This window comes from Halichoeres trimaculatus, unplaced genomic scaffold, assembly GCF_033239565.1.
Source record: "Halichoeres trimaculatus isolate MK-OKI-2021-1 unplaced genomic scaffold, fHalTri1.1 fHalTri1_scaffold_1, whole genome shotgun sequence".
Classification (NCBI taxonomy): domain Eukaryota; kingdom Metazoa; phylum Chordata; class Actinopteri; order Labriformes; family Labridae; genus Halichoeres; species Halichoeres trimaculatus.
In genome coordinates, this window is record NW_027437179.1 from 19,053,670 (window position 1) to 19,081,055 (window position 27,386).

General features: G+C 41.7%; 2 protein-coding genes across 2 annotated transcripts; one reads left to right on the forward strand and one right to left on the reverse strand.

Moving 5' to 3' along the window:
• The first annotated feature begins 156 nt into the window (after positions 1–156).
• glrx (glutaredoxin (thioltransferase)) lies at positions 157–3,846 on the forward strand. Its single transcript, XM_074673087.1, has 3 exons — positions 157–482; positions 1,050–1,185; positions 3,709–3,846. Exons 1-2 carry the CDS (start codon positions 276–278, stop codon positions 1,161–1,163), a joined length of 321 nt encoding a protein of 106 aa, XP_074529188.1. The 5' UTR covers positions 157–275; the 3' UTR covers positions 1,164–1,185; positions 3,709–3,846.
• rhobtb3 (Rho related BTB domain containing 3) lies at positions 3,708–27,129 on the reverse strand. The gene is made up of 13 exons (XM_074673075.1): positions 26,624–27,129; positions 26,040–26,271; positions 24,948–25,140; positions 22,687–22,844; positions 22,172–22,280; positions 19,541–19,736; positions 19,187–19,383; positions 13,014–13,123; positions 11,617–11,722; positions 10,605–10,778; positions 6,179–6,345; positions 5,710–5,806; positions 3,708–3,845 (listed from the first exon to the last, which is right to left on the reverse strand). Exons 1-13 carry the CDS (start codon positions 26,719–26,721, stop codon positions 3,727–3,729), a joined length of 1,956 nt encoding a protein of 651 aa, XP_074529176.1. The 5' UTR covers positions 26,722–27,129; the 3' UTR covers positions 3,708–3,726.
• Between the last annotated feature and the right edge of the window lie 257 nt (positions 27,130–27,386).

Sequence of the window (27,386 nt, forward strand, 5' to 3'; positions counted from 1 at the left end):
AAGAGAGTATGGGAATCTATTTATCACTCCTTTTTGAATGTGTAAAAGTTGTTGAACAGGTGATTTAGACAGATATATGCCCTGTGTCTGGCCCACCTCTTATGAAGTTTCCGCCTACGCCACTGCTGTGTATGTCTCTTTAAAACTGGGCGGGGCTTCCTCTACGTCACTCTGATTGAGAAAACACACGCAGCAGGGCTGTCTTTCTTCTCTCGTTTCATTGTACCGTCTGTCTCTCTGTTCTTCTGTTTAACCACTCCACTGAACGCAGAAACATGGCGCAGCAGTTTGTTCAAGCTAAGATCAAAGGAGACAAAGTGGTGCTGTTCATCAAGCCCACCTGCTCGTTCTGCATCAAGGCGAAAGACGTTTTGTCCAAGTATAAATTCAAGCCCGGACATCTGGAGTTCATCGACATCAGTGGACGCAATGACATGGACAAAATGCAAGACTACTTCCTGGAGCTCACCGGAGCCCGCACGGTAAACCGAAAGCTGCTCAGTCATAGTCCAAACAGTGAAAGAAGTCAACTTTAAACTGTTGAAGACACATACGTCTCATTGTAGTAAAACTGTAGCTGTTACAGAAGTAATTTAAGTCATATTTAAAAGTAGTAAAGCCTCAACAAGGAGTTTTATATTATTATTATCAGATGTATCGAAAAAAGTATCTGTATTTGGTTTGAAAGCAAGTTTTTGCAATCAATATGTCTTGTTTCGTTTGTTCATGTGAAGTAAAAAATGACTGGAAATCACCTGATGAGGATCCAAGTATTGGGAAATACATGAGTGTTCCTCATGAGGAGTGATACGCCCTCCTTCATCACATGCTTTTTGGTTTGGGTTGCATACTATTGGGCTCTTTGATTTAATGTAAACTATAGGGAAAAAAGCGAAAATAGTGTCACTAAAGCTTTGAGTGAAAGAGAGTAAAGATTTTAAGATGGCATGTAAAAAGTTTTGGTACATCACATACAAGAGACAGTGAAAATCAATAACTGCACACTTTCCAATTGCATCTCTGTTTCTCTTGTATTGATTTGATTGCAGGTCCCACGGGTGTTCATCGGTGAGGAGTGTGTTGGAGGCGGCAGTGATGTAGAAGCACTACACAATAGTGGGAAACTAGAGACCATGCTGCAGTCTATTGGAGCTTTGCAGTAGAGACCCTGCTGCAGACCCTGAGGTACTGAACACACTCACACGCACCTGTCACAAAAAGTAGAAAACAGTGAAAAAGCCGTGGGAGGAAGGAGACGGTTGGGGTTAGTGTGGTTGGTGTAAGGAGATGTGCAATAACAGGTGAGAACAGAAGGTGGGTGTTATTCCCCCCCAAAAGACTCAGAGCAAGTCGTTAAGTGCATGAATTAGTAACAGTAAGCGCTCATTAGTGCAGGAATAAATAAATGAAAAGAAGCAAGATGCCCAAGGTGCTGCTCAAAGAGATAAAAAGTAATTGCAGCAGGGTGGTAGGGATGGGAGGAAAATGAGCTCCAGGGCCACACAGATGGCTGCCAAATTGAAGGGAACACCTCAATAAATCAGGAAAGACATGAAATGAATACAGATGTCTCTGCATGGTGCCTGAGGGGTTCTGGGGAGAGTTGATGTGCATGAAAATAATGTTTACCCTCTGTTATTACCTTCACAGTTCATAGGTCTTAGCACAAATTAGCACCCACAGAAAAGGAGATATGAATGTAGTTAAAACGCTGCAGACCTAAATATCAAGACATGCACGACATGCAGATCAGGGAGCAGACACTCATCCAGTCTGTTTCTGTTCATCTAAAACATGTCTTTATTTAAAGTCAGACTTTATGTTATCTACACGCTGTACAATAGAGGCCCAGGTGTGTCTCCACACATCAGGGATAGATGCAGCACTAGAGTTCACTGTGTTTTACAGTCTAGCTTTTCAGCTGTTATGTACTGATGCTTTTTTTCAGGAGAGTAGTTTGGGACTAATTTGAAGATGTGTGAGCAAACACACACGATGCTGTGGTGCAGCTGAAAGTTAAATATACATCAGGTAGTTTAAGGTGCCGTATGATTTGATATGATCCGTAACCTTACAGGCTCTGACAGTCACAGCTGTTACTTTGAGGTGATGTGCATCCTGTTGCTACACCTCTGGTAAAGTAATCACAATACTGTTACATCCTATTTGTTTATTTTTATCGACTAAAACACATCTAATAAATAAAATATAACTGCAAATGACGGATTATAAATTTTGTCTGTGTTGTTTTGCTGAAAGTTTACCTGAAAAACTATGTTGATGATTCTTCTTTTATGATATATTTATTATCACTATTCATACAAATAGCAGTGAAACAGTAGACTGTAAAATAGTGCAACCCGGTTTTCTCCTCTTCAAATGTAAAAAAAATAATGTCATAATCATGTTCACACACAGTTCACAGTAGTTTACAAAAATAATTGCAGCACCAATAAATCATAATCTAGTTATGATTAAAAACAACCATCTTAAATTAAAAAATAGGATAAAATAAACATCATCTCCTACCCAGAGGCATTGTGGTTTTCAGTTCACCATGATTTTTTTTTCAGAAGTCTTTACACTGCTGCTGTACACATAAATGCTACAAAAGACCTTTATCCAATGTGACACTTCATCTTTTTTATTGCAAACAAATGAGAAAAAGTTTCACTTTAATCTGCAAAATAAATCATGAAAAAGTCCGGTTCATGGACTAAAAAAAAAATTAAAACTTAGTGGTTGCTGTAATGGATTTGGTGCTAAGAGCGCTTGATTTAATTTGAGGCGATGTATCGTTCAATTTGAAGACCTGATTTTAAGACACTTCTTAACGATAGGAAGGTTTACTCATTTGACACCATTTTAAAATGTATTTAGTCTTTCATGGTGCTGTGTTTTCTACCGGCTCTGACATTTTCTCTGATGTTCTGTTACAGAAAGTGAAAGAATCTAATGAAATTGTGATAAAATCAATCCTGTCTGTTAGCTGAGCTGAGTTTCTGTCAGATCACAAATGAAAACAGTGTGTGATAGTGCTGTAACTGTTTGCTTTGTGTTCGTGTAGGTCAGCACTCGGCTGATACACTGATCATGTCACTCATAAGTTAGAAGCTCAAGAGTTATTTCAGGTTATGAAATGCCGCATGTGAGCTCATACATTTCTGATCCAGCACTGACGCAACATGGGCCAAGGTTTATTTCAAGAAGGAGTAGCTCCGTGTCCGGCTTACAACAGAATCCTCGGATAGAAATCAAAGACACTGCAGCAGTGATCCCAGCCTGTTTCAGCAGATGTGTGGTCATTTGATAGATCTGTTCTCATAATGGAGCCGTTTCACTGTCACTGCTCATCCTGGAAGTCCTCCATCTTCCACTGCCAGCAGATTTCTAATCTACCACGGGGCCTGTGGCCAGACAGTCATTTTAAACTCATATTGGGGTTTTAGGTATTGGTCATTTTGTATTGCCCATGATAGAAAAGTCATTAAAGGACACACAGTTATTTCTCTGGGGGGAGAGAGGCCATCACAGCTGGGTATGTCTCTGCTTTTGGAGTTCGCATCCATCTGAATCGCCCTTCATCTAGCAGCACTTGCAGAAAAAGAACTTTTTATTCTGTCCATTTCTCCAGATGTTTAGGACTAGTCTCACTTTAACTGTCTCTCTGGTGTCCCTCTTCTTCTCCTCCCTCCCTGTCTTCCTCAGGTTGGCATCCAGCTGGGGTCACATGACTATGCAGCGGGACTTGCGTAGCTTGCGTCGCCGCTGCTGGTACTCGCTGAGCTCCTGCAGGTAGCCTCTAGACGGCCAGCGCAGCCGCTCAACCTGCTCCCGCTCCTCCTCTAGAACAACACAAACACACATATCACAGCTCCGCCCTGCTGCTAATACAAAGTGTTGCTGATAAAACCATTACACTAAGATTTATTGCACTTGGCACACGGTCACACAAACACTCACACTCACCCCTGGGAATGTTGTCCAGGACGCAGCCAACAAGGCTGAAATATCTGATAAGATTTTGTTTACAATACCAAGCAGCAGGCGACCGAAGATGATCGATCATGTGCTACATATTTATACTGGCCTTCGACTTCACTTGTGCCCTTCAGAACCCGTCCAAAGACCTGTAATGATTCTTGTCTGTATGACTAATGATGTCAATAAAAAACATGCTACTGCTTCTAACCAGAGCTCTGCTGCTGTTAGTCTTTTTAATCAGGCAATCCTTAAGTGTTCTTATAAGGCTTATTAAATGCAAATAAGCGGTGAGCTTGAACTTATAGTATTAAGTTTACTATAAGGAGGCTTTAATCTAGGGGGCTAACAGCCTGTTCTAACACATACATAGTGCTACACTCTGCTTTATGGCAGGATAATGAAGAAAGATGTCTTCACAGGTGTCTCAAAGTCAAGTTTGATCTTAAAAGTTTTAGAGAACTTCAACAGAAAAATGATTAACCCATTTTTTTCTCCAATATTCATAGTTAAAAATAATTTAAATTAATGATGGTTTAACATCTTTTCTATACAGCAGGTCATCTGACCAACAACAGATCTAGAGGGGTGATCAGTGGCGACATGACCCCCTTGAAATCCATAAAGGCAACCAATGTTGCTCCAAAATGCTATGATTGAATAATTGCCTTGTCAGTGCAGGACTAATAACATAATCAACTTTGGAGCTGCGATTATACTAGCTACATACAATATTACATATTTCCCCTCATCGGGTCTTGGAATTGTCACTTTGGATCCATTTTCAAGGATTTTTCATGTCTGTTATGTTCCTATTTAATGTTGAAAAATGGGCCTCAGGAAAAAAATAAACTTCAATATAACTTAAAGGTAGGGTTAACATACTTTCTCACATTTCAAATATGGACCGTTATAAAAAAAATAGCATAAGGTCTTGAAAAGATCTTAATTAAACTCACTGAAATTATTACTGTCATGACACAAGAATCTCCAAACTGGTTCATGACACATTGGAGGTGTAGGCCTCAAACACCAAGGTCTGCGCATAGGTTGGTCCCAACAGGCCTCCAAAGGGCTGGACATAACAGGAAAGTGTGTTTTGGTAGCATAAAGCCTTTAAGAGACAGCAGCTATAACAAAGGGTTTCAGGCACAGGCTGAATTAAGGAACAGCAGGGATTATTTTGAGCTGTAAATCATGTAAAGCACTACAGGTCGATCAGAGGGATAGTGTAAACCCCCTCCAAAAAGCAAAATACCCCCTCTTTAATGTTAGTTAAAGAAGGCATGATTGGTGGAGTCAAACAGGTTTTATTTTTTTGTTATTTAGTGGTAAGAGTGCACTAACTAAATGTCCCCACCATCTCCTTTCTGTTTGGGAGTGGTGACAAGTCAGGGCTCCAGCTGGGCCCCCCACAGATAAATCAAAAGAGTCTGAATCTGCCCCTGCATCTGACAGAAATAGTTGCTAACTCTCCATTCACAGCACTCGTCTGAGACAAAAGGAGCCTAGCCTACTTAAACTCTGTGGAAAACAAAGAATTCTCAAAAGACTGGAGGCACTTTGACTTCATTATTCTCAGAATGAAGTCTGCAGCCCACTCAAAAGCTGAAATCAGCAGTTTCATTTTGCTATCACTTGGAGCAGCCTGATTTTAGTTTGCATAATCACAGCTTGTATTTGACTATGGCAGGCATTAACACTGTGTTTACATGTCCACACACTGACCTGAGAGCTCCAGGAAGTCGGGTTTGTGGCTGAAGATCAGGTAGTTGTTGGCGATGAAGTGAAGGAGCCAGATATACAGCTGCTCTGCATTGTGGCACTGAGAAATTCAGACAAAAATGATTTCTAAAAGGAATTTATCAAGTATTCATGCTTTTCAACCATAGACTGTCAAATACAGTATTCAACAGGAAATCATGAATACTGTATCTGTTTCAGATTGAGGCTGACAGCTGATGCATATCAAAAGAGTAAGCTTATGTCTGAAAAAATCATACATCATATCAAGCGATTTTTTTTTACAAAAATCTACATTTCCATGAGACACAGCTTTTGCATTTTGGTCTCTGAAGGATTGATTACCATAATAGTGCAGCGATTGGGTTTCACAAAATAACAAATCTATGTATGCTCCTGTTTCATCTCTCTCTTGTAATTTTTGTCGGCTTAAAGACTTACAAGTTGTACTCACCTTTGCCCTGCGGAGTAACCGGATCACGCTGATACCCGTCGATGACAGCTCTCTACTGGGCATGCTCTGAAGGTAAGCACACACGCACACTTCACACAGGTGCTGAAGACGCTTCACCTGGTACATCTCGGCACAGACCAGCACTGCCATGGCCTGCAGCACACTGGCTGGACACACAAACACAAACAGCACAGCACATGAGGGACACATGAATAGTTTTCACATGTTGATGACATCCTACTCTGCTGTTACACAAGAGCTGTATGTGAGCCATCTGAAGGGGTCAAACCCTGAAAATGCAGGACACACTGCCCATGTAGAACGGCTGAAATACAGTAACTGACAATCAAAGCTTCTCAGGAGTCATGTATTGTATTTCCCTCATGAGGTGGTGGAGACCAAAACAGAGCAAAAAGTAAATACTGATCTCTAACTTGTGGGTCTCTGAGCCTTAGCTGCATTTTTTCTCTGCTTAAGTTGAACTAAAGAGTATTTCACAGCAGTATTTTTCTTGAATACTTTAAAGAGCTTCAGGATGGGCCAAGTCTGTCTGCTCCATTAAAGCCGAAAACCCAGCACCACTGACACTCTTAATCTGGATCCAGGAATACAAACATCTATTATTTATGGCTCTATATTCCTCCTTGTTGTCCTATTTTGAGGCTGTGATAAACACAGCACTGCCTGCAGTCTGCTATTTTTTAGCTTTTCTATATGAGCTGTATTTGACGTTCCACAAATTTCATTAAAAGCTTAATAAAACTGCACATTTTTAACCATGTTCACATGGTCAAAATCACAGATCACAGCTCTGAGCCTAAAATAAGCTCACTTAGACCAGAGAAAATTAATAATTCACAGGTACTCTTTCAAGGCTGTTAAGTTACATGCTTCCATACACATGTACAACAAGCATCAAATAAGTGAAGTCAGTCCTGTTACATAATGTCAAAATGTCAAATTAAATCACTCCTGATGTGACTTGAGTCCTGCCTTTTGAGTGTCCATCACCCGCAGTATCCTTCATTCTCTCTGAGAACCACTGACTCTCTGCTTGCGTGTGTAACAGGCTGCAGCACCGTCAGCTCATTAACAGAAACAATTATCATGAAACATTAAAAAACAATAAGAATATGCAGTACTCATAGTGTATGTTTAATAGGCATCTCTTCAGTTTCTCAGCCCTTGTAGTCGGACTCACGTGCAGCTACCTTGCTCTGACCTTGAATGCTGCGCTCTTATGTAACAGTGCAGCGGCTTCAGCCTCTGGAGATGCTTTTTTCATGGCTTTAATTTCCTGTTCCCATGACTCAACCTGGAGCTGTTTCTCTGGTTACTGCCTGCTTACAACTCCTTGTACCTCAGTTTGATCTGAAGAGCTGCTGGTTAAAGTATTAAATGATTATTTCCATAAAAACATCACATGCCACAACAGGAGAGACAACCAGTGGCTGCTCATTCAGAATGAATCATTCTGGACTGTAAACAGTCTGTTTGTCTCTTTCTGTACAGAATAAAACTATAAATAAAGATGGCTGCTGGTAATGTGATTCACTCTGTAGTTCAGTAATCGTTAACAAAAGTTTTATTGATTTATATAGTGAACTTTAAAAAGTGAAGGGCTTTTTTTCTCTCTGCTGTCTTAATCTGTAGTAGTAATCTGTTGATGTAGTCTGTTTATGAAATACTGCCTTCAACTGGTATACAGTCACTTGTACTACTACTACTACTAAAGCCCCTTTGGACATAACTGCATAAGCTTGACATTCAAAGCTGTATTATGTCATCTCTAAGCACTAGGGGGCAGAAAAACCCAAAATAAACAAGCCTATCTTGGTCGGTTTGTACACATGGTGAAGTCCAAAGTGAAACATTAAGATGATGATGTGCAGAGTCTCTTTGGCCTCCCTATGAGGAGCTTTCACTGTAGTGAGTAATCTACTTATAGCAGTATTATGGACTTTTTCCATTTTACTCTAAGCTATTCTTTCTCCAGAAAAGTAACATGCCCTTGTTGAGTGAAAGCTTCTAGAGCAGAGTGGCCAAGAGATTTGATTTAGCACGCTTTATTCAGTTTATCTCGCTGAAAAAAAGTGACCTAGAGCTGCCCAGAACTGCAGCACAAGTGTTGACTTTCAGAGGCATCACTCAAAGGTATCACTTTAAACACAAGAGTTTCTTGATTCAGAGAAAAGGTGAGTACCAGTGCTCCAGCAAACAATTTTTTTTTTTAGATATGAGCCATCTCTGGGTCGATTTTTTGCTTTGAGTTGAGAGCTAAAATTCAGGTTATGGGCCAGTTTCAGATAGCCCACCAATGAAGCTACAGTGAATGATGCATCATCCTCCCATTCTCCAGCGTCTCATTCATTCACTTTAAGCACTTAGCTCACAGTGGAAGCATCAGTGTTGCGCTTGCATTTGTGTGTACAGTAATTCTGCAAAACTTTCAGACTTTATCCAATAGTAACCCCCAGAAAAAGTTGCAACCAGGCGTGCAACAGTGCTAACACGTGCCTGGCTCATTTTAGAAACAGTCTGAAAGGAAGGATAAACAAAGCTCATTGGACATGTTTTTAAACACCTGCAGATAAAAGTGAGGGAAGCGTGGCAAAAAGTCCAAAACTCAATAACTAGAAAAGCACTCAGAGAGTGCAGACCTCCGCCAAGCTTATTGTGATTGTCACACAACACTTTAGTCCTACTTTAATGTTACACTCCCTTTTAGCAGACTGTCTGCTACAATTTGGAGTCAGTTGCAGGTTTGTACGATAATTTGTTACCTGACAGTGTTGAAAATTATGATGACCCAGTACATATTTCATAAACTGGATCTTAGTATCCAGAATATTGCCAGGATCTGGATTGTACTTTAACATCTGTCAGAAATTATGGTGAAGTTATATTGTGAAAATGGCCCTATCTCACAATGGTAAAGAATCCTTTAAAAAAAATCCTGGATCCAGACAGTGATCCGGATCACTTCCAAGATTTAATCAGTTCTTCTTTATCCCATTTTGAACATTTACTGAAAATTTCATCAAGATCCATTTGTTAGTTTTTGAGTCATATTGTTCACAAACAAACAGACAGACAGACAAACTCTCCCACAAACATAACCCCCTTGGCGGAGGTAATAAGATTTAGTTATTCAGTTCAGCCTTCTCCTCCACCTCTGTCTGCATCTTTAAATCATCTGATCTCCAAGGTAAATGCTGTACATTTTTCTATCGTACTGTGTTTTTACACAATATTTAAAGTACATTTTTCTTATTAAAAAAAAAAAACATGTAACAGGGGGTGCAGATGGCTGAGCAGTCTAGGTCGCGCCCCACGAGTTTTGCCTTCAAGTGGGTGGCCTAGGTTTGAATCCAGCCTGTGGCCTGTTTCCCACATGTCTCTCCCCACTCTTGCCCCCTTCCCTCATTAAAAGCGTTAAAAGCTGGAAAATAACTAAAATAAAAAAGTTTACAAAAATGTGATTTTTGGAGACAGATTGATGACTTTTTCAATTCATTTCAATGGGGAAAATTTATTTGACATATGCGTAATTTGAGTTATGGGCTCCATCAGGGAACAAATTAAACGTGTAAGTCAAGGTATTTCTGTACATCTCTGAACATATCTTCAAGGTGAAAAGACAAACGTCCCAATGTCTAATGCACTGTAGCTCACTGTCACCATCAGAGGGAATAATAAGCACTAATTGCTTTGAAAATGCAGCGTGCAGCGTGAGTGATAGCAGCAGAGGAAAACAAAAACAACATGTCAGGGGCTGTGAGCTGGCACTATTAAAAACAGATGAAGCAGTGATGCCACAGCTTGATTTTGTCATCTCTCATCTAATTTAATTTTAAGCTTAGAGCTTTCTCTCTCTCCCTCTTTCTCTCCCTCTCTGCATTCCTCCTGAGACTCACACTGGCAGCATGTTGCAGTCACACAGATGGTTGACGCCACTTGTCATCTGCGCTTTTGTTTTTGGGCTGCGTACTGAACGAGGCCTGCAGGAAAACACCACTTTACCTCTCTCAAGTGTGGTCCCTTAAAGTGATGACAGAAGTCTGTTGTCCTTCTGGCTGTTAGTATGTTGGTCAGATTAATGGCATCCAAAGAGACTTTTAACCCAGTTAGCCATCAACCAAAAGTCTATTTTTGGTAATTATCATTTTATTTCTCCAGAATGGGAAAAGGATTAAACTGGAACGCTGACTGAGGGTTTCCCAGTGCAATCAATCTCAGCAAAACAAAACCTCTCAAGTGTTAATTGGCCCACAAGACAGAGTACTACAGCTATGTTTTTTCTATATTTAGGCCTTTAATTAAGGATGTGTTTGCAGTTAAAGGCAACACCATACTGTCATTAATCTAAAGGAATGAAAAGTGTTCAGTCTTGAGTGCACGGTCAGGTGATGTGCAGTAAACTCACCAGGACAGCAGGAGTCAGTGTAGAGGTACTCCAGGAAAGACAGGAAGGTATCTGAGGAGACGCCGTGGATGGGCACCACTCTGCTCCGAGCCTCTGCATACTTCCCACTGAACATGGCCGCCATGACATCACAGCGTGCCACCAGCACTGCTCGATGGGCTGGCAATACACTCCCTGGAACATGAACACACACATGCGCGCACACGTTGAGAGAGGCATCTAAAATTTACACCTAAATGTCAGAGAAGCTTCTAAAGCAGTAGAGTGAAATAACTGAGAGCATGGACTGTTCATGATTAATTTAATGAATCTCAGCTGGACCAAACCACATCCTCTTCTAATTTAGAATCATTTCCAACAAGTCAGACACTCCTATTCTCATTAACAGATCTGTTTTAGCTACATCACTGCAGTAAAGAGGCCAAACCTAATTCAATGTGGCGTGTTGTGATCTCTCATAATGGGCCATTTAAATAAACAGGAAACAAATGACATGAAGAGCCTGGGCGAAATTCCTGACATAATCGCTGTCATTAAGTGCCATTAACAGTAAGTGACAGCTCCCCTCACTTCACTCCGTCAGCACATCAGCATAAAAAAACAAAAGTGCCACAATGTTGCAAAACAAGAAACCTCTGTGACCTCCAAGAGTTGGTCTCCCAGCTCAAAGGTGCAGGGACCAGAATAGCTTGCTGCACTCTTGATGAGATAAATATTGATTGAGGAGAAGCTTCAGGGCATTACTTCTGCATTTCTCAATTTGATCCTTTAATAGCAAATTGGCTAAATGCAGCTCACGGAGGAGCTTCTGGTGAGATGAGACATAACAGGAGCGGAAGGCTGCTCGTCCCTCGGACCATTTTATCTTGTTTAGCATCCAAATGGATGACCAGGCCCCAGTCTGAGATCATAATTCAATCACGGCTATAAAATGTGACCTTCCTCTGCTGTGTGACGATGCATTCATTTGGGAATGTGTCTACGTCAAAATCACGCATTAGCATGGACCCACCTTGCACCATGAAAATGACATCAGAGTAAAGTGGCGAATTGAAGAGGTTGACGAGAGTCTGAGGGCCGAGCTGAGCTGCCCGGGCACTCGGTGTGTCCCTGTTGCCCTGCTCGCACAAACGTAGAGAGGAGGAGAAGCAAAGAGAAACATAAAGAGAGGGTGTTTAAATTCTTATGCTGCGTATCAGTTCCTCGTTACCCACACAATTGCCATTCTGTGAGTCTATCTCACCCCCTGTAGAATATAAATCACCTCTCTGCAAGTCTAATCCAGCGCTAACCAAACATACTTAAACAGGGACGCCAAGAACAACATGACAGAGCTGGTTAACAGACTCTGAACCAGACTGACTCTAAACAGAGGGTTTATTAACTCATCACTTCTGGTTTAAAATATCTATAACACATTACACTGCGGTCCCCAGAAGGAGAAATCTGCACTGTTAGGGCGTCCGTCTGTGTGTTTTTGAGACTGTGTTAGTTAAGTCTGAAAATAAGTGTCGTCTAAGCATCCAATTACCATTGCCTGACCTTTCTCAGTCAACCGAAGCACAAAGAACTCCATACTCCTGCACCGCTCTGCTGCAGAGGGAGCATTCAGCAAACACAGAGTGTTCAGAGCAGGCAGCACCAGAATCATGCCCCTTTGATTTTGTAAATCAATGAAGAGATTCTGGAGGAAAACTTGAGCCTAGCCTGCAGAGTGCAATGACCTGGAGGTGTTTGCAGGAGACGAGATTAAACCATGACAGGACATTAGGGCATCTCATTGGGTTAAAGTGGCCCAGCTGTCAGAGCAGCGGCTCATCCTAACACTGCCTCAGGTGAAGGTCTGTACAGATGTGCTTCTCAGACCAGGTCAGGTGCCAAAGGCTTGTCAGACTCAGTCGTACTATATCTTCGGATCATAAGCTAAATGTTGATTTCTGATATGTAACACATGCAGGGGTCAAGACTTTTCTATTTAGACTTCAAATTATAGAAATGAAGCTTTAGCTTAAACATGATGGTAACTTCATTACTTTCCTTTTGAGCCTTTTTTCTTTGGCTCTCTGTCTTTAACATCTCTTACAAGCACCTCTTGTTTATTTGATACTAATTCCCACAGTGGTGATACGTGCTGTGATTAAATAAAAATGCTAATTATAGCCAAATTATCACAGCACTGTTTCTTAACAAGGTCTTGCTAATGAAGGCTCTGTTAGTCTCTGGCTTCAAAAACACATGTTTCCACCATCATGGACAACATCTGATACTTTATAGATATTTAACCTCTTGCTGAGGGTGGGATGCTTCAATGATAGTCTATTCACAAACATTTAGTGTTAGTTTTATGGATTTTTTTTAGCATAAAAGAAAAGAGTGGAGATCAGCAGTTTTACACTCTAACAACCTCACCCTCTCTCTGCCGATGAGGGACCGTATGCGGTCCATAAGTTGAGCCACAGCAAGCGAATTCTTCAGCTTCTCCTCCAAGGCTTCCTGGAGGTGTTCCCACTCCCACGCTCCTACAAAAAAATCCACAATAGTACAGTTTACAAAAAGACATGCAGACAAACTCTTTTTATTCCAGCTGGCAGTGTGCTCTCACCACCCACATATCTTACACCGAGCACCCGGGACCTGCTTTTGACAAAGTTTGCTTGTTCTAAAATATACCTGCTTATAGAATTCATGTCAGTGATGTGTGGGACACTCAGTCCAGATTTCAGAAATGTTCAAGATAGAGAGCAGAGTGCCTCTGCATAAGGACTCTGTCTGTAGTAACTCTGCCTCAGAGTCAACTGATTGATAAAATATTCAGTTTTTGCAAAAATTTGATCTTTTCCCCGAAAATGCCATGCCATCAAATTAAAGCAACCAAACAAATCTTTAGAACAGTCATAGCACAAAAACGTCAGATTTTTAGTCATATTTCCCCTCCTTACAACAGGCTGAGTAGCTACACACTAATGTAAACAGACTAATCTGCAGCAGACGGTGTCAGGTTTAGCTGATTGGAGTCTAACGATGCCAAATGATGATAACGAGGATCATTCAGATCAAATGAGTATCACTCAGACGATTTTCAGTCATTTCATTTGAAAACACTCCAGTTAACTTTATGACAGTGTTAAGTAGAATAAAAATAAAAAAAAAATCACCCTATGAAGAAGCTGAATGTCTGTATGAAATTTTAGAGAAAGTCTTGAGGGATGTTATTGATAAGATTATATCAATACCAATGCTCTAATCAATTCTGCCTATCGATCCAACTCTTTATCAATTTCCTTATCAATTCCTCTTGTGAATACTCCCTGTAAAAATGAAGCTTTACATGTTTTCTAGGTCAACAACAGTAAGTTGAGTTTATCAGTGAATAAAAATGTAATTGGTCACTGGATCTGGATATTTCTGGACGTAAATAGACAGAAATAAGTAAAAAATAGTTTGTCTTGTGTTGTCAATGTAGTGTTTTGTAATTTATCATTGACTGAAGTAGGCCATCTAGTATCTCGAAGTGGTTAAAGCATTATTTTAAGTTGTTTGGAACCTTGCCGTAGTTATGAAGCCAGCCATGAGCCTGCACTTTTATTTTATTTTCCTGTGAGTATTTTGACATTTGTAGTTTTCAGTATTTCTTACAAAGAGTAACTGTGATATGTCTTTGCTGAAAGTTGAAATTCTATTCTGAAGCCAAAGTTATACCGATGTATGCTAACTGCTAGCATATCAGCGCAGTTTTCCATATATGCTAGCATCAAGCTGGCGCCATTTTGTTTATTGGAGATTTATAGCATGTTGACTGTAGTGAATAGGAATCTCCTGTGAGAGAGTAATGTACATTTCTTTGTGAGTTCAGTTCTTCCGTAAAACTTCAAAAATAAAAATCCTGAAACAGAGTTTTATTGGTAAAGTATTATCATCTGCTAAGCTAAGATAGCCGCGGCAGACTAGTGGATGCAAGGTCCTGCAGCACTGCATAGTGTAAAGAATTGATAAAGGAATCGTTAAGCACAAAGGCTAATGATATCGATGGATTGAACCATTTCTAGACTTTCTCAACAGGAATTGATTTTCGATTCCCATCCCTAAAAGTCTTTCAGCATCCGTCCAAGATATATCTTTCAACTTATACAATCTCATTCAAGCCATGCAGCATGTTCCACCATGGAAAACAAATGTGTAATAGGAAATACAGCTGGTTTCCTTATCAAACATGTGTTAAGTTATTAAAAAAGACTCAAAGAACTTTTACAAGTATTAAAACATAAAAGAAACTCTCCCCCCTGTGCTAAAATTCAGCAAACATCATGCTGCATTTATTCACTTCAGCAGAGGATGTGTTCATGAAGCCTGCACAGCCCTGCAGCTTGATTTAGCTGATGCTCTCTGTCTCTCTGGGATGTAAACAGACAGTGTGGGGAATGGAAGAGCTGGACTGGACAGGATTTATCTCATCATTAGTTCATAATGACGGTATTTGGGCTGATAGAGGGATTACCTCAACACACGCTGTCGGATAATATGATGGCGCTGACACCTCATAGGCATGCTGACAGATTAGCAAAGGGAAATGTGCTGCTGACGTGCCATGTTTCGTGATACAGAAAACCAGAACCACAGAAAATCTTCACCTATCTTTAAACAGTCCTGACAGGGACAACAGACACAACAGTATTATTCATTTACAGCTACAGATCTGTGATTTGAACCCTGAGTCCTAACAAGGCTACAGTGACTGTAAACACCCATATTATTTCCTCTGCATCATACTCTTCAAACATGTGCTAAACATGCGCACACACAAAAGCAACCAAATGACAAATCCAATGATTCAGCATCACAGCACACAAGGAGACAGAGTCTCACAGTGTTAACATCATACAGGATAAGTCACGGCCTCTCTGACTGTCCACACACATCCAAGTGACAGAAAAACCCCGAGCACAGAGCACAAGTATGACACTGTGTGTTTACACAAACATGATATTGTTATGGAAAAGAGTTTTGTAAAGCCAACAAATTGAGCTACAATTTACAAAAGGCAAGAATTAAATGGCAAATAGGAGATATCTGTCCCCTATCTGGGAAAGCAAAGTACAGCATGTTGTGGATTTAGTGAGTGAACATCCAATATTGGCTCGCTCTGCTCTGGATGTCTCTTTGGGCAAGGCAGGCAAACGCTCACATCTGATTAGCCCGTTCAAGAAAACCCACTAACACAGACATGCACACACACTGTAAGTGAGGTAAGCTGCTTAAAACATACAGTCAGACCCACCACGCTGAAGGTTAACATTTCATTACATCACACAAGGCTTCACACCGTCACCCTGCAGGGTTTTAGGAGTAGAAACGTGACATTGGTATTCTGCACAGCACATGCCCACATGTTCCTGTTTCTGCTCTTCTCTCAAAGCCACACACACACACACACACATAGCCACATAACCACAAACACACACTACAACAGTACGCTCTGGTACCCTGCACTCCCACCAACCAAACATTTTCCCTTCATCTTGTATCCGTCATGTCCTACCACCTATTTCTGTCCACAATTTCTCGCTCCACACTTTTTCATATCTCTCCTCTCTTGTGGGAAAATAAAAAACCCGCAAAGGTGCCCAAGTTTGTGCATGAGCATCAACACCACACCTTCTGTCTTACAAACTCTGACTCTCTTATTCTTATGCATACCGCCACTCTCAAAGACTCAGTCTAACCCTATAATCTTCTTCCCTTCTCTGCTCATCCTTCTCAGCACACACACACACATACTCAGCACATGTGTTTGTGTGTCAGCCTCTGGTGAATATGTGAGTGTGCTCGAGTGTTTCTCTAGACCATCAGTGCTACTTACATACATGTAAAGAGGCAGCTATGAATCAGATTTGAGTGCAGCTTCTTGCCATAAGGACTCCTGCACGATATGCAGCTTGCAACGATGAGCTTGCATGCACGAGCAGCTGCAATCTAACATGCAGCAAGCACAGCACTGCAGACTCTGAGAGGATTTTCATTACACCACTGAAGTCACCGAGAGTGTCACACAGCTCTTTAACCATGCTTTGTACGTAACGAGAACATGCTTAGATGTAACATCTGTGAAAACATCTGTGTGTGTTGCATGTTTTGTCTATCACTGCAAGATGCTGTTTATTTTACATGACTGTTAAATCACAGCAGCTACCATTTGTTGAAGTAAATGCAAACCCCAGTTTGAATGATCAAGTCCCACATGAAAATACTACAGTTGCTCACGATCAAGTACTTTCAACTGAACTGATTCCTGTTCATCAACATGATGGCACATTGGACAAGACCCAATAGTGGAAAAACTGCCTTTTGCTGCCAGAAGACATTTATCATCCATCGAAATTACAGGAAAAACAATAACTGTTTCCATTAAATGAAGCTCCCCTGCTGTGACAGTCAATCCAGGCCAAACTGCAGTCCTCATATTCAGAATGTGTAGAACAGAGCAACATCAAAAAGGTTTAGAAAGCCAAGAAGTATCACAAAGACAGTCATGAATGATGAATGCAATCTACCACACTGAGTGGTTTGTAGCAGGAGATAGCTTCACAAAGTCTTCCAAGCAGAAATAATTTAGTGTGATGGGAGTAGACTCATTCAAACATCCAGATTTCTGTGGACAAAGTCAATGTTGGCCGCTGTTTTAAAAACAGTTTTGTATTCCAGTCTCAACTATCTGCTTGGCACTCCCTGCAAAACTGATCCTGATGCCAGAGCTGCATTTAGAGCAACTTATTCACAGGGAAACCACAGAGTTGGATCTAATGGCAATAGGAGCATTTCTGAAAGTAAGTTTTCCTTTTTAAACACAAATCATTCACCAGGATCCACCCAGATGTAATGGCAAAGAGAAGTCACATACTTTAAAAAACAACATTACCACTGTGTTAAAGAACTTATGTTAACACCCAGAGTGTGGATCACAGACATTTGAGCAGATTTTTGTGGTTTCCAGGATCCTCTAACTTTTTGCTGCCACCAACAACAACTTGGTGATTGTAACCTCACATGGAGTATTTAATAGGAGACAGATTATGTTAGATTGCCAGAATGTGAAGCCAAAACATTTAGAGCTCCCACTGACTGTCTGCTATGAGTCATAGACCCTGAACAAATTTTGGTTTTCAAACATGGCCTCTGTCAATATGAATAGTTATTATGTTGATCTATGTCAAAGAGCTCATTTTGGGGGTGGTTTGGTTTGGTTAAGTAATGTGATGATTTACTGATTCTCTACTAGACGTGCAAAGTAGAGGAGTCACAGGAAGAGAAATTTTCACAAACATTAACACAAGAGTCATTAAACTTTCCATAGCCCTGAGTGTCTGCTTCAGATCAACACATGAATCTGTTCTGCTGCAGACTGTACCCACCTCAGGGACCGTTATTGTTTTGATTTCAGTTTTTAATGCATGTTTTAGTTGGTGAACAGGGTGTTATAACGTCTCCCCCGTGTTTGCTGTGGCTCCACTAAAGCAACATGTAATTGAGGCCAAATTACTTTAAAAATATGGTAAACGTGATATATTTTTAACTTGCTGATTGTCAGTGAGTAAGCATTTACATACATTGTACCTAAACTCTGCAAACATGATTTAGCATCTGCTGTTTTCTTGGTCTTCTATGTGAGAAAATATATCTTTATCCTTGGATTTAAACAGCTAATTTTAACATTTTTTTGTTTTTTGAAGGTGGGGTCTGCAGGAGTTTCCTAAAAAAAATAAATAAATAAAATGTCAACTTTTACAGGAATAATCCTGCTTAATCGTCTCCTAAGGGTCTTGATACATGTGTGTGTCTGTGTCTGCCTCAAACCCTCTCCTCTGCCTGTATGTTGATGTTTTGGTTGTTTCAGATTGTTTCTCAGTGGAGGGTAAGCAAGGTTAGCTCAGCCAATCACAGCCTGCCCAGTGCACAACTGTCTTTGTGTGTTGATAGTAGCGAGTGGCAGAAGCTATCCTGAGCGGATATGATAGTGGATGTAGCATGACAGAAAAAAACACACAACTAAAGTGAAACAAAACAGCAAACAGACATAGCTTTTTCTTAGATGAAGATGAAGCTTGGCTCGACTTTCACTCACTTTCAGGCACTTGGAGAGCAGCCCAGGACAAAGAGCAACGCAAGCTGGCTTTTTGCTTACCAGGTATGTGTCAAATACCTGTGATTAGCTTGTGCTACCATGCCAAGTCAGGTGCACGACTCTCGAGAAATGCAATGCTACAGGTGGTTGCTGGGCTAGTGAGTCTGTTCATGTAGTCGTGGTTGGAGGCTGTGGGTGTGCGCTGCTGCTGACACTGCACCAAGGAGGAGGAGTCCAGTTTGAATTTGTGTTTACTAACAAGTAATGAAAACTGTTCCTTTAAGTTAAATTTTGAAATGTTTAACAGTTGATGGAAAAAATAATCAGCTAATTTAGTGCATACTTGGGAAATTCTCTTAGTACATCGTCAGTCAGCTCTGCATCATGAAGAGTTTAAAAATGGAGGTGAGAGGAGAGAATGTTCGGGAAGATTTAAGTTGTTAGCTGCTCAGGTGTTTTTTTCTACCTCTGTAGATGAACATGAGGGTCTCCCACAGGCACATACACAGCAGGGGGTCTTTCACCACCAGGCGAGAGAGGCGTCCTGTCAGGTGCCCTTCTGATCGGGGCATGTCATCGATAATACCTCCGTCCCAGGTGGAGAGAAGCGAGTGCGGGCCTCCATCCCGCTCTCTGCAAACGCACCGTGACTGTGGACGTTCCCTGTTCAACCAGAGATGAAATTCATCACAATTTCAGTCACAGTCACACTACAGAGGAGTTTGCAGAGAAAAAGAGATGAGCCCCTGCTGGCTCCAGGCTCAGGTGCTGAAAAAGCTTGTTAAGCGCAATCCTGTGAACAAGTTAATATCTCTCCTACCTTGTCTTGGGCCCCAAAAGCAGCTGTCTGAAGTATGGGCTGACAGCACACAGCACAGCGGCGTGCGCCCATCCCAGCTCTTTTCCAGAGTCTCCTGCATAGAAAGCCACATCGGCGAACTGCACGCCACGCTCCAGCAACCACTGCATGTCCTGGGAGAAGCTGGACTCTTCTACTCGGATGGGGGGAAGACGAGCTGAAAGGGATGACGAAGAGGCATGGAGGGTGAGAAGGAGGAAGAGGAAGATAAGAAAAATGAGCAGTAATGATTAATTCTATATTGGAAATTTGACAAATTTTTGTATGTTGGACACACAAAGAAAGTGCCATTTTCACTTTCCCTGTATCAAACTTGTTTGAAGCTACTAGTGACTGAATTTAGAGCCCATGAAAAGTATGAAACACCAGAGATCCTTGAGTGAGGGTTGGCGTAGACAAACATCCTGCTGAGCCCTGCCCTGTGGCCAGTAAAATATATTTCTGGATACGTCCTTACACAGATGACAGACCTGTCAAGATGAGCACCTGTGTTGCTGTACTAAATTTTTGTCATTCAGGATATGTGAAATCATTTTAATGCAGACCCCCCTTTTCTCAATCTCGTGGTGCTGGCACAAAAAAGTGAGATTTTCAAGATGTATTTTGGGTCATTTAAAGCACTGTAAACACTGAAGCTAAGCCTCATTTGAAAGAAGAATTGCACATAAACTTTGATTGATTTGCAGTAAAGTGAGTGTAACAGTAACAACACTGAAAACAAAACAAACACAGCGATAAAAAAAGCACAGAAGTGGAAAACGTGTCGGCAAGCAATGTAAAATATTTAATCAAAAAGACTGTGAAAAAACAGTTCTTTGAGGTGCATGCTTTCATAAATTCAGATTGATAAAAGGTGACATACGACCAAAGTGGAATGAAAATGAGGCTGGAGGGAGAGGGACTTCGCAAATCATAGTCCTATTATATTCCTATTCATGCCTAATACACACTGCACCTCTGTGGGTCTCATCTTCTTTTTTATGGCTGCTCAGACCTGATCGTGCAAATTGGGCTGTTCCTGAGTCACTGCACTTCATATTTAATGCAAGCTGCACCATAAGTACGACTAAGTAGTGTTGGACAGGCAACAATAAATCCACCAGCACTTTCTGTCTCTTTGGGGCTGGACTGGAAGCCATCAGTGATTACACCAAATGTAGACAGACACAGCACAAAGTGGTTGGATCAATAATTAACATAAGTTTAACAGTCTGCTTCATGTTGAATATTTTCTGCCGTTTTATTTTGTAAAAATTAACGAGGTGTGGAAATGAACTGGAAGCAGCCAATCAGGACAAAGAAAACGAACATATCTTGATTCTGAACAATCAGAATTAATCCCATTTGGTAAATCAATTATGCTGCTTAGTGTATTTGTGGTTTGAGAGTTGTGCCTCCAGCCAAACTAATTTCAGTTGTGTAATTTTGATACAGTACACAGAAGCCTTTCAATTTGTAGCAACAGCCTGTGCTTAAGACTGGCAGCCTCTTGCAGATTTAATCAGGCTGTCTATAAGCCAATTAGGTGAAATAGTTCCACAGACTAAAACCAAATAACATTAGCTCAAAGAAAAAGCAGCAGAGTACTCTAGCTTGTCTTCATTATTTTAATCTTAGTAACAATAATGAAGGTTGCTGTGTCTCTGATGCTGTGCCATGCATTGAATTCTGTGACACTTTCAGTTTGAGGGTCTTTTGATCATGATTGGTTGGGTCATTTGTCTCTTCTTTAAATTAGACAATTAGGAATATGGCTGTCCTTACAGGGTTGACACTTTGACAGAAAAAAGTTGGGATTAAGCAATTGGTTTTGAGGTTATGTTAAAATCTAATCTGAATATTACGATATAAGTTAAAATTACAACAATTAGTTAATAATTGATGAATCCCTGGGATAATGTCTATTAAAAGAAGGATTTTGAATGATCTGTCCTTACTTTGTTGACGTATTCTTCTAAGCATCCTCTGTGATAAAACTTATAGATGCGGTTTTTTACTTAATCGTCCTAAACTAGGATGTATACTATGCTTAACACTGAAGTTTAAAAACATCTTTAAAAAGAACCCCACATGTTTTACTGACTGGGTTTGTAGACCTCAGGAATTTAAATAATTGAGCTGTAAAAAAGTAAATGATGAGACCAATGAATAATCCTCTCCTGTCTCTAAGCTGCATCACTGATCTGTCTTCAGAACTAAACACTGCCGTGTCTGCTGCTGCTGAAAGAGCTCAGTCGTAAATTGATCTGAGCATTGCTGAATGAAAGTAGTCTACCTAGCTCTTTGTCTCTCTTCTTACTTCCAGTGTAGAACAGGGAATATTGATCTGAATAAAACCTTTGTGCTCAGCTCTTTCTGTGGCAATGAAAGCTGGAGGAAGAAACAATCCAGTCAGTCCATTCAAGTACAAAATAAAAGAGCAAGAAAAAGCAGTAAATATAAAAATGACCAACATAACACTGCCACTTATGAAAAAACAAAACAAACTGGATGAAAAAAAGAAACTGGTTAACACAGAGAAACAAAAAGGGGTGCCTCTCATTGAGAAGGGAAAAATTAATTAATTCTTGAACACCATCGTATTCGGCTGACCTGGTTGCTCTAAGTGAGGAGGACGGAGTTCGTTCACTTTGTTTCCTCTCCTCTTCTCTGGCCTCTCTTTGGCTTTGTGTTTCAAACACTGGATCATGAAGTACTCCAGCTGAACAATACAAACATACACGTTAGTTCCAGTACAATGTACAGAAATAGTCATGTTACATCAGCGATTCTTCCCTTTGGGAACAACTTCCTTAGAGCAGCGTAACAACCTGTACTGTACTCCTTGACTGAACGGAGTAACAAGCTAAATGAAAAGATGAACCAGTTCAACAGACAGAGTGTGAGGACTGAAGAGTGTATGATACAGCTTGGTCCAGGCACAAAACAGGCACGACTCTTTTTTTCTAAGAGCGGTTCTAATTTTATCAAAAAGCTAAATCAAAAAACTCAATAGCACATCACTGATCCTAAGAAATTTTAACTCTGAAAACAGTTCAGTAAATGTTTCTTGAATTAAAAATTAAATCCTTATTTTGAGCCATTCTTCATGTGACTTGACCGCTTACCACACTGCCAAAGTAGCGGCCGACAAACACATGGTTGAGTGAGGGCAACTCCAGGTAGGTGGCCCCCAGGTCTCTGGACAGCTGCAGACCTTCACTGTGGGGCACACAGCTGCTCCAGTCAGAGGCACAGAGCGGACATGTACACGGGGGTCCTTCATCTGGACGGAGAGCAGGGAATTCAGGTTTAAACTCTTAATAAATAAATCCAAGAAGGGTTTTTTCTGAGAGTTCATGTCAAGCAATGCGTAGATCAACTGTGAATATGACAACAGGCCTACTGGGGTTTCCCAGCCTGCTGTGGATTGAGATCCATAAAAGAGTTAGAAAGTTACTGAGGCCATTCATGTGAAAAAGAAAAAAAAACAATAAAAAGAAAAATTAAGTGCTGTGTTTGATTTTCCTTGAATTTTTTATCCTGATTTTAGTGCCCATGACTACAATTGGAACAAAAGATATTCTGTGTGCAGAAATCACAGCTCTTTATTATCACTAATTTTCTGTGTAACAGGGACCTCCATTAGACTCTGCAGTGTGAGCATCACACAGCAGAACAGGTGTTGTGTTGTTAACAGTTGTAAGCAATCATATCATGTCCCATGGTTGTGATCTGTCAATCTGTTTGCAGATTGCAATCGTGCTGGGTATGATGAAACTCTCAGGAGAAGAAAATAAAAGCAAAGTTGATTCATTCATTTCCCCTTTGTGAGGAGGGGGCGAGTATTATTGTTTTTCTTGAGATGCCGTCAGCGGTTGTAGTATATTTCTATTTTTAGAGATGCAATTTGAAAATTTGTGCCTTTCTTTTTTTTGTATCCTCTTTCAAGTCAGACGACAAAAAATAACCATTTTCTGCCCAAAAGACAGATCAGTGATCTAAATCAGCATGAAGTGTGCAACGACATGTGCACTAGGACCGGCCGCGCTGCAGCATGTGTGCATAGAGACCAAAAAGACAGAATCCAACAGGAAATTTGGAGGGATTAGCTGAGAGGAGGAAAAAAAAGCTGCACAAAGAAGGAGAGAGCTTGAAAGAAAGAGAGAATGAGTGTTACATGCAGCTGAGTGCTGGGGTATTTGATAAATCATACTGCTAATAACCTACAGGCATGACACAGAGAAGGAGCCAGACAGAGTGTGTGTGTGTGTGTGTGTGTGTGTGTGTGTGTGTGTGTGTGTGTGTGTGTGTGTGTGTGTGTGTGTGTGTGTGTGTGTGTGTGTGTGTGTGTGTGTGTGTGTGTGTGTGTGTGTGTGTGTGTGTGTGTGTGTGTGTGTGTGTGTTTGAGAGAGAGTGGGGCAGAAAGAGGAGTAGAGAGTGTGTGAGTGTCTGGCAGTGACTTGGCATATCAGTGCCATGTTTGTGTGTGTGAGAGTGCATGTGTGTGTGTGTGTGTGTGTGTGCCCTTGGTTAAATCTGTGTGCTCCTGCGTTCAGCGCTGGTTTAATGGCTGCATTAATGCACGTACAGCAGCTCCCTCTTTCTCTCTCTGGCACTGCTGTGCCTAAGGTGGCCTAAAGTCGAGCGGCAGGAAGTGCTCTGAGCTCAGCCGTCATAGCCTGTACTCATGAGAGGATAGCATGAAATACTCGCAGCAGTCACGCACAAAAATACAAACAAAGGTTCTAGTCCACAGGTACTGACTGTCTCTGCTCCTCAGTCACTCTGTCTCTTTGGCACAGACTTGATTCAAACTGTGATCATTCTGCAGCAGAGCTCTGACAGGTTCTCAAAGTATGCCAAGCAAACAGGCTAAAAATACAGCCTGGTATATTTGATGAGCTTGTTTACTGCATCTGGATTCAACAAGGGTCAGTGTGTGAGCAAAACACACCCAGAATCAATTCTCCGTGATAAACAGCCTAACCAAGAGTCCGAATCTTGGGAAGAGGTTGCTTTTTTTAGTGCACCTTTGAGCTATGACAGTGCAAACCAAAGTGCCGTCCATGTTGCTGTCAAATTGCAGCATTTATAGTGAGAAAAAAATAAACTTAATGTTTGTGATGAGTTTTCTGCAGGGTGCATGTGAGCTGATAGTCTGAAGGCAGTAAGGAAGATTACATCATGAGCATCCTCCCCTGTGCTGAGAGGACACACTGGAGGACACAAGGACAGACAGAGATCTCTCTGACCAAACAACAGGGAGATGGTGATGTCAAAAAAAACGAACGCAGTGACCTTTGGCAACCTTTGGCAACATTCAAGCAACCTTAAAGTACAAGGATGTAAAGTTAAAAGGCTGCAAAACATCAGAAAGCATCCTCACCATTCAGCCGTGCACCGACAGCAACCAGGATGACAGGTACACCCCAGTGCCTGAGGAGCGGGCGGAGTCTCGGGGCGTATCCGTTCCTGACCTGCTGGAAAGCCAGCTTGTCAGTGACTGAATATTTAATAACCAGAATGTCCGCCTGCTCAAGAACTTTTCGTACGCTGGCCCAGTCGCTGTCCAATAAATCCTGGGAAGCCCAAAAAAAGAGACAACAAACACAAAGAGAAGAGGTCAGTGGGGGACAGATGTGAGAAATGTAATGCACCGGATTGTCCGCATACCAAGACTCCAACCTCAGATAACCTCACCCTTCCCCTTGAGTCTCTACAAGAATAATCACCACTGTATGGCTCTTGGGACTTTACCCCTGAGGACCTGCTGGGCAACTTTCTCAACCTAAACCAACCTGATTCAACTCATTAGCAAGGAAAAAAACAACACTTCAGAAAGCTGTGAGCCATCTGAATAAAAAAAGACAAAGAGACAAAGAATTAGACTGACAGTCTCTCCATAGCACCAGCTCTGACAGTGCGACAGCCTTATAATAGGACCCATGAAGCACTGCTACCAAATCATAACGGTGCTTTCATTTCACATTCATATGCTATTAAGAACAAAAGTTCTTTCATCAGGTTCTTTCTGTGCGGTGCATTTTAAAATAGAGTACTCCTAAGAATAGAGACATTTTCATAAAGCCTGCAATCAGTGCTGGAAGGCATGTAGCCTTGGAATAAGAATTGTATTTGAAACAGAAGCAGAGCAAAAAGTACACAAATTATAGATAAAGTGATGCAAATAATTTTACACTGACACAGCTCTGGCATTATTGCAACACAGTTTTAGGCGTCTGGCTCACTCCAACATTTCACCTGCAATAAGTCATATATGGTGGAAGGAGAATGACCCAAAGCAAAACAAATTCGGCTTCAGGTTACTTTCAGTCATGCAAATGAACTATGAAGACATGAATAAGTGAATCAGTGATTAATGCTCTTAACAAATGTAAGCCTCTGTTTTCCTCTCTTCGCCTTGAACACAACACACACACACACACACACACACACACACACACAAACCGTCCCTTACCCAGCTGGGACAATCCCGCACCACCACGGTGACATCTCCAAACACACGTGACGTGTACTCCATGAAGGCTGGGTTCTGCAGGCTGCTCTCCAGGTCGCAGGGTCCCACTAATGCTCCGTGACCCAGGTAGCTCCACAGGAGGCCTCCCTGCAGCTGCCCCTGGGCCATGATCTCCTCCCCAGGTCCAACTCCTCCGGGGCACTCGCTGCCCAGAGCCACAATGTGGATGGACCTGAAAGCCAGACAAGTGGTGTTTCAGGTTGACTTGAATTAAGCACATGATGCTCCAGCTGTAGCGCTCTGAGAGAGAAGAGACCTCAGCTTGCTCTGCTCCTTATTATTTATGTCTATCACGGAGACAGTGCATCACCGCTATGTCACTGAAAACCACTGAGAAGAAGCTTGCCAAGGCCCTTCTCACACCTGAGAGGGAAGCCTACCATACATGAGACACTTTGAGGAAGATTTTCAGCGCTGTATTTGTATTTACTAAGCAGCGATGGTGACAGAAAAAAAGCATGCAACACATCAGGACCATCTTCTCCCCGCATCCCTTAATGAGTTGCATCTTGGGAGCAACTTACATTGTGGTCACCGCGGTTTTGTTCCGCTGTTGAACGCTATGGAGCCCGTTCTCCTCACGGTGCGTTTCCACGCCAGTCTGCAGTCGGCTTTTCCGCATAGAGCCGCGGCTCTGCTCCGTTGTTAATCCCTCTCATCGGTGGCTGCTCCCCCGGGAGCCCAGCTGCTGGGGACTTTTACAGTCACTCGCATTTCCCAGTCTTGTTATTCATTCATAAAAGCGGAGCCCGATATCGTCCCGAACCGACCGCAGAGGCGCACCGGACAGCCCAGCCGGCGGAGCAGCAGAGGGTGTAAACAGCAGCGCCCATGGGCGGCTGATGTGCTAACAGACAAACAAGTTTTCAGGCGGTAGAAAACGCAATTAACGTCGAGGACAGAGCAGCCTCGCGCCTCGGTGTCCAGACCACATGAATGACGTCGGTGGGTGAAACAAAGTCTTACTGGCACAAAACAACTGGAGAGAGAGAGCGCGCGAGCGAGAGACAGAGAGAGAAACGGGCTGAACACTGTGCGCTCGCGCCTGACTCAGCAACACGCACGCGGGTATGCAAACGTAGAAGCAGCGCGCGTCAATACACACAAACAGGCTCTCTATTGCCATGCCGTCGTCCTGCAGGGAATGACAGTGTTGTTTTAATTACTCAAACAGACTTTTACGCTTTTTTTTTACGCCGTGTAATATTTTTTTATGCCAGCAGCTTCACCTCTGAGCAGTTCACTTTCATCTTCCTTTGTAATACAAAACACCATGAGCTGATAAAT

Bases quoted from the DNA above. Each gene is read 5' to 3' on its own strand.
- rhobtb3 (XM_074673075.1), bottom strand. From the start codon at position 26,721: ATGCGGAAAAGCCGACTGCAGACTGGCGTGGAAACGCACCGTGAGGAG. The intron at 19,737-22,171 runs GTCAGCCGAATA...CATCCCTTTCAG, and splicing joins TCCTCACTTAGAGCAACCAG to CTCGTCTTCCCCCCATCCGA. The intron at 13,124-19,186 runs GTAGAAAAAAAC...ATTTTTTTGTAG, and splicing joins CCTCATGTTCATCTACAGAG to GAGCGTGGGAGTGGGAACAC.
- glrx (XM_074673087.1), top strand. From the start codon at position 276: ATGGCGCAGCAGTTTGTTCAAGCTAAGATCAAAGGAGACAAAGTGGTG. The intron at 483-1,049 runs GTAAACCGAAAG...ATTTGATTGCAG, and splicing joins AGCTCACCGGAGCCCGCACG to GTCCCACGGGTGTTCATCGG.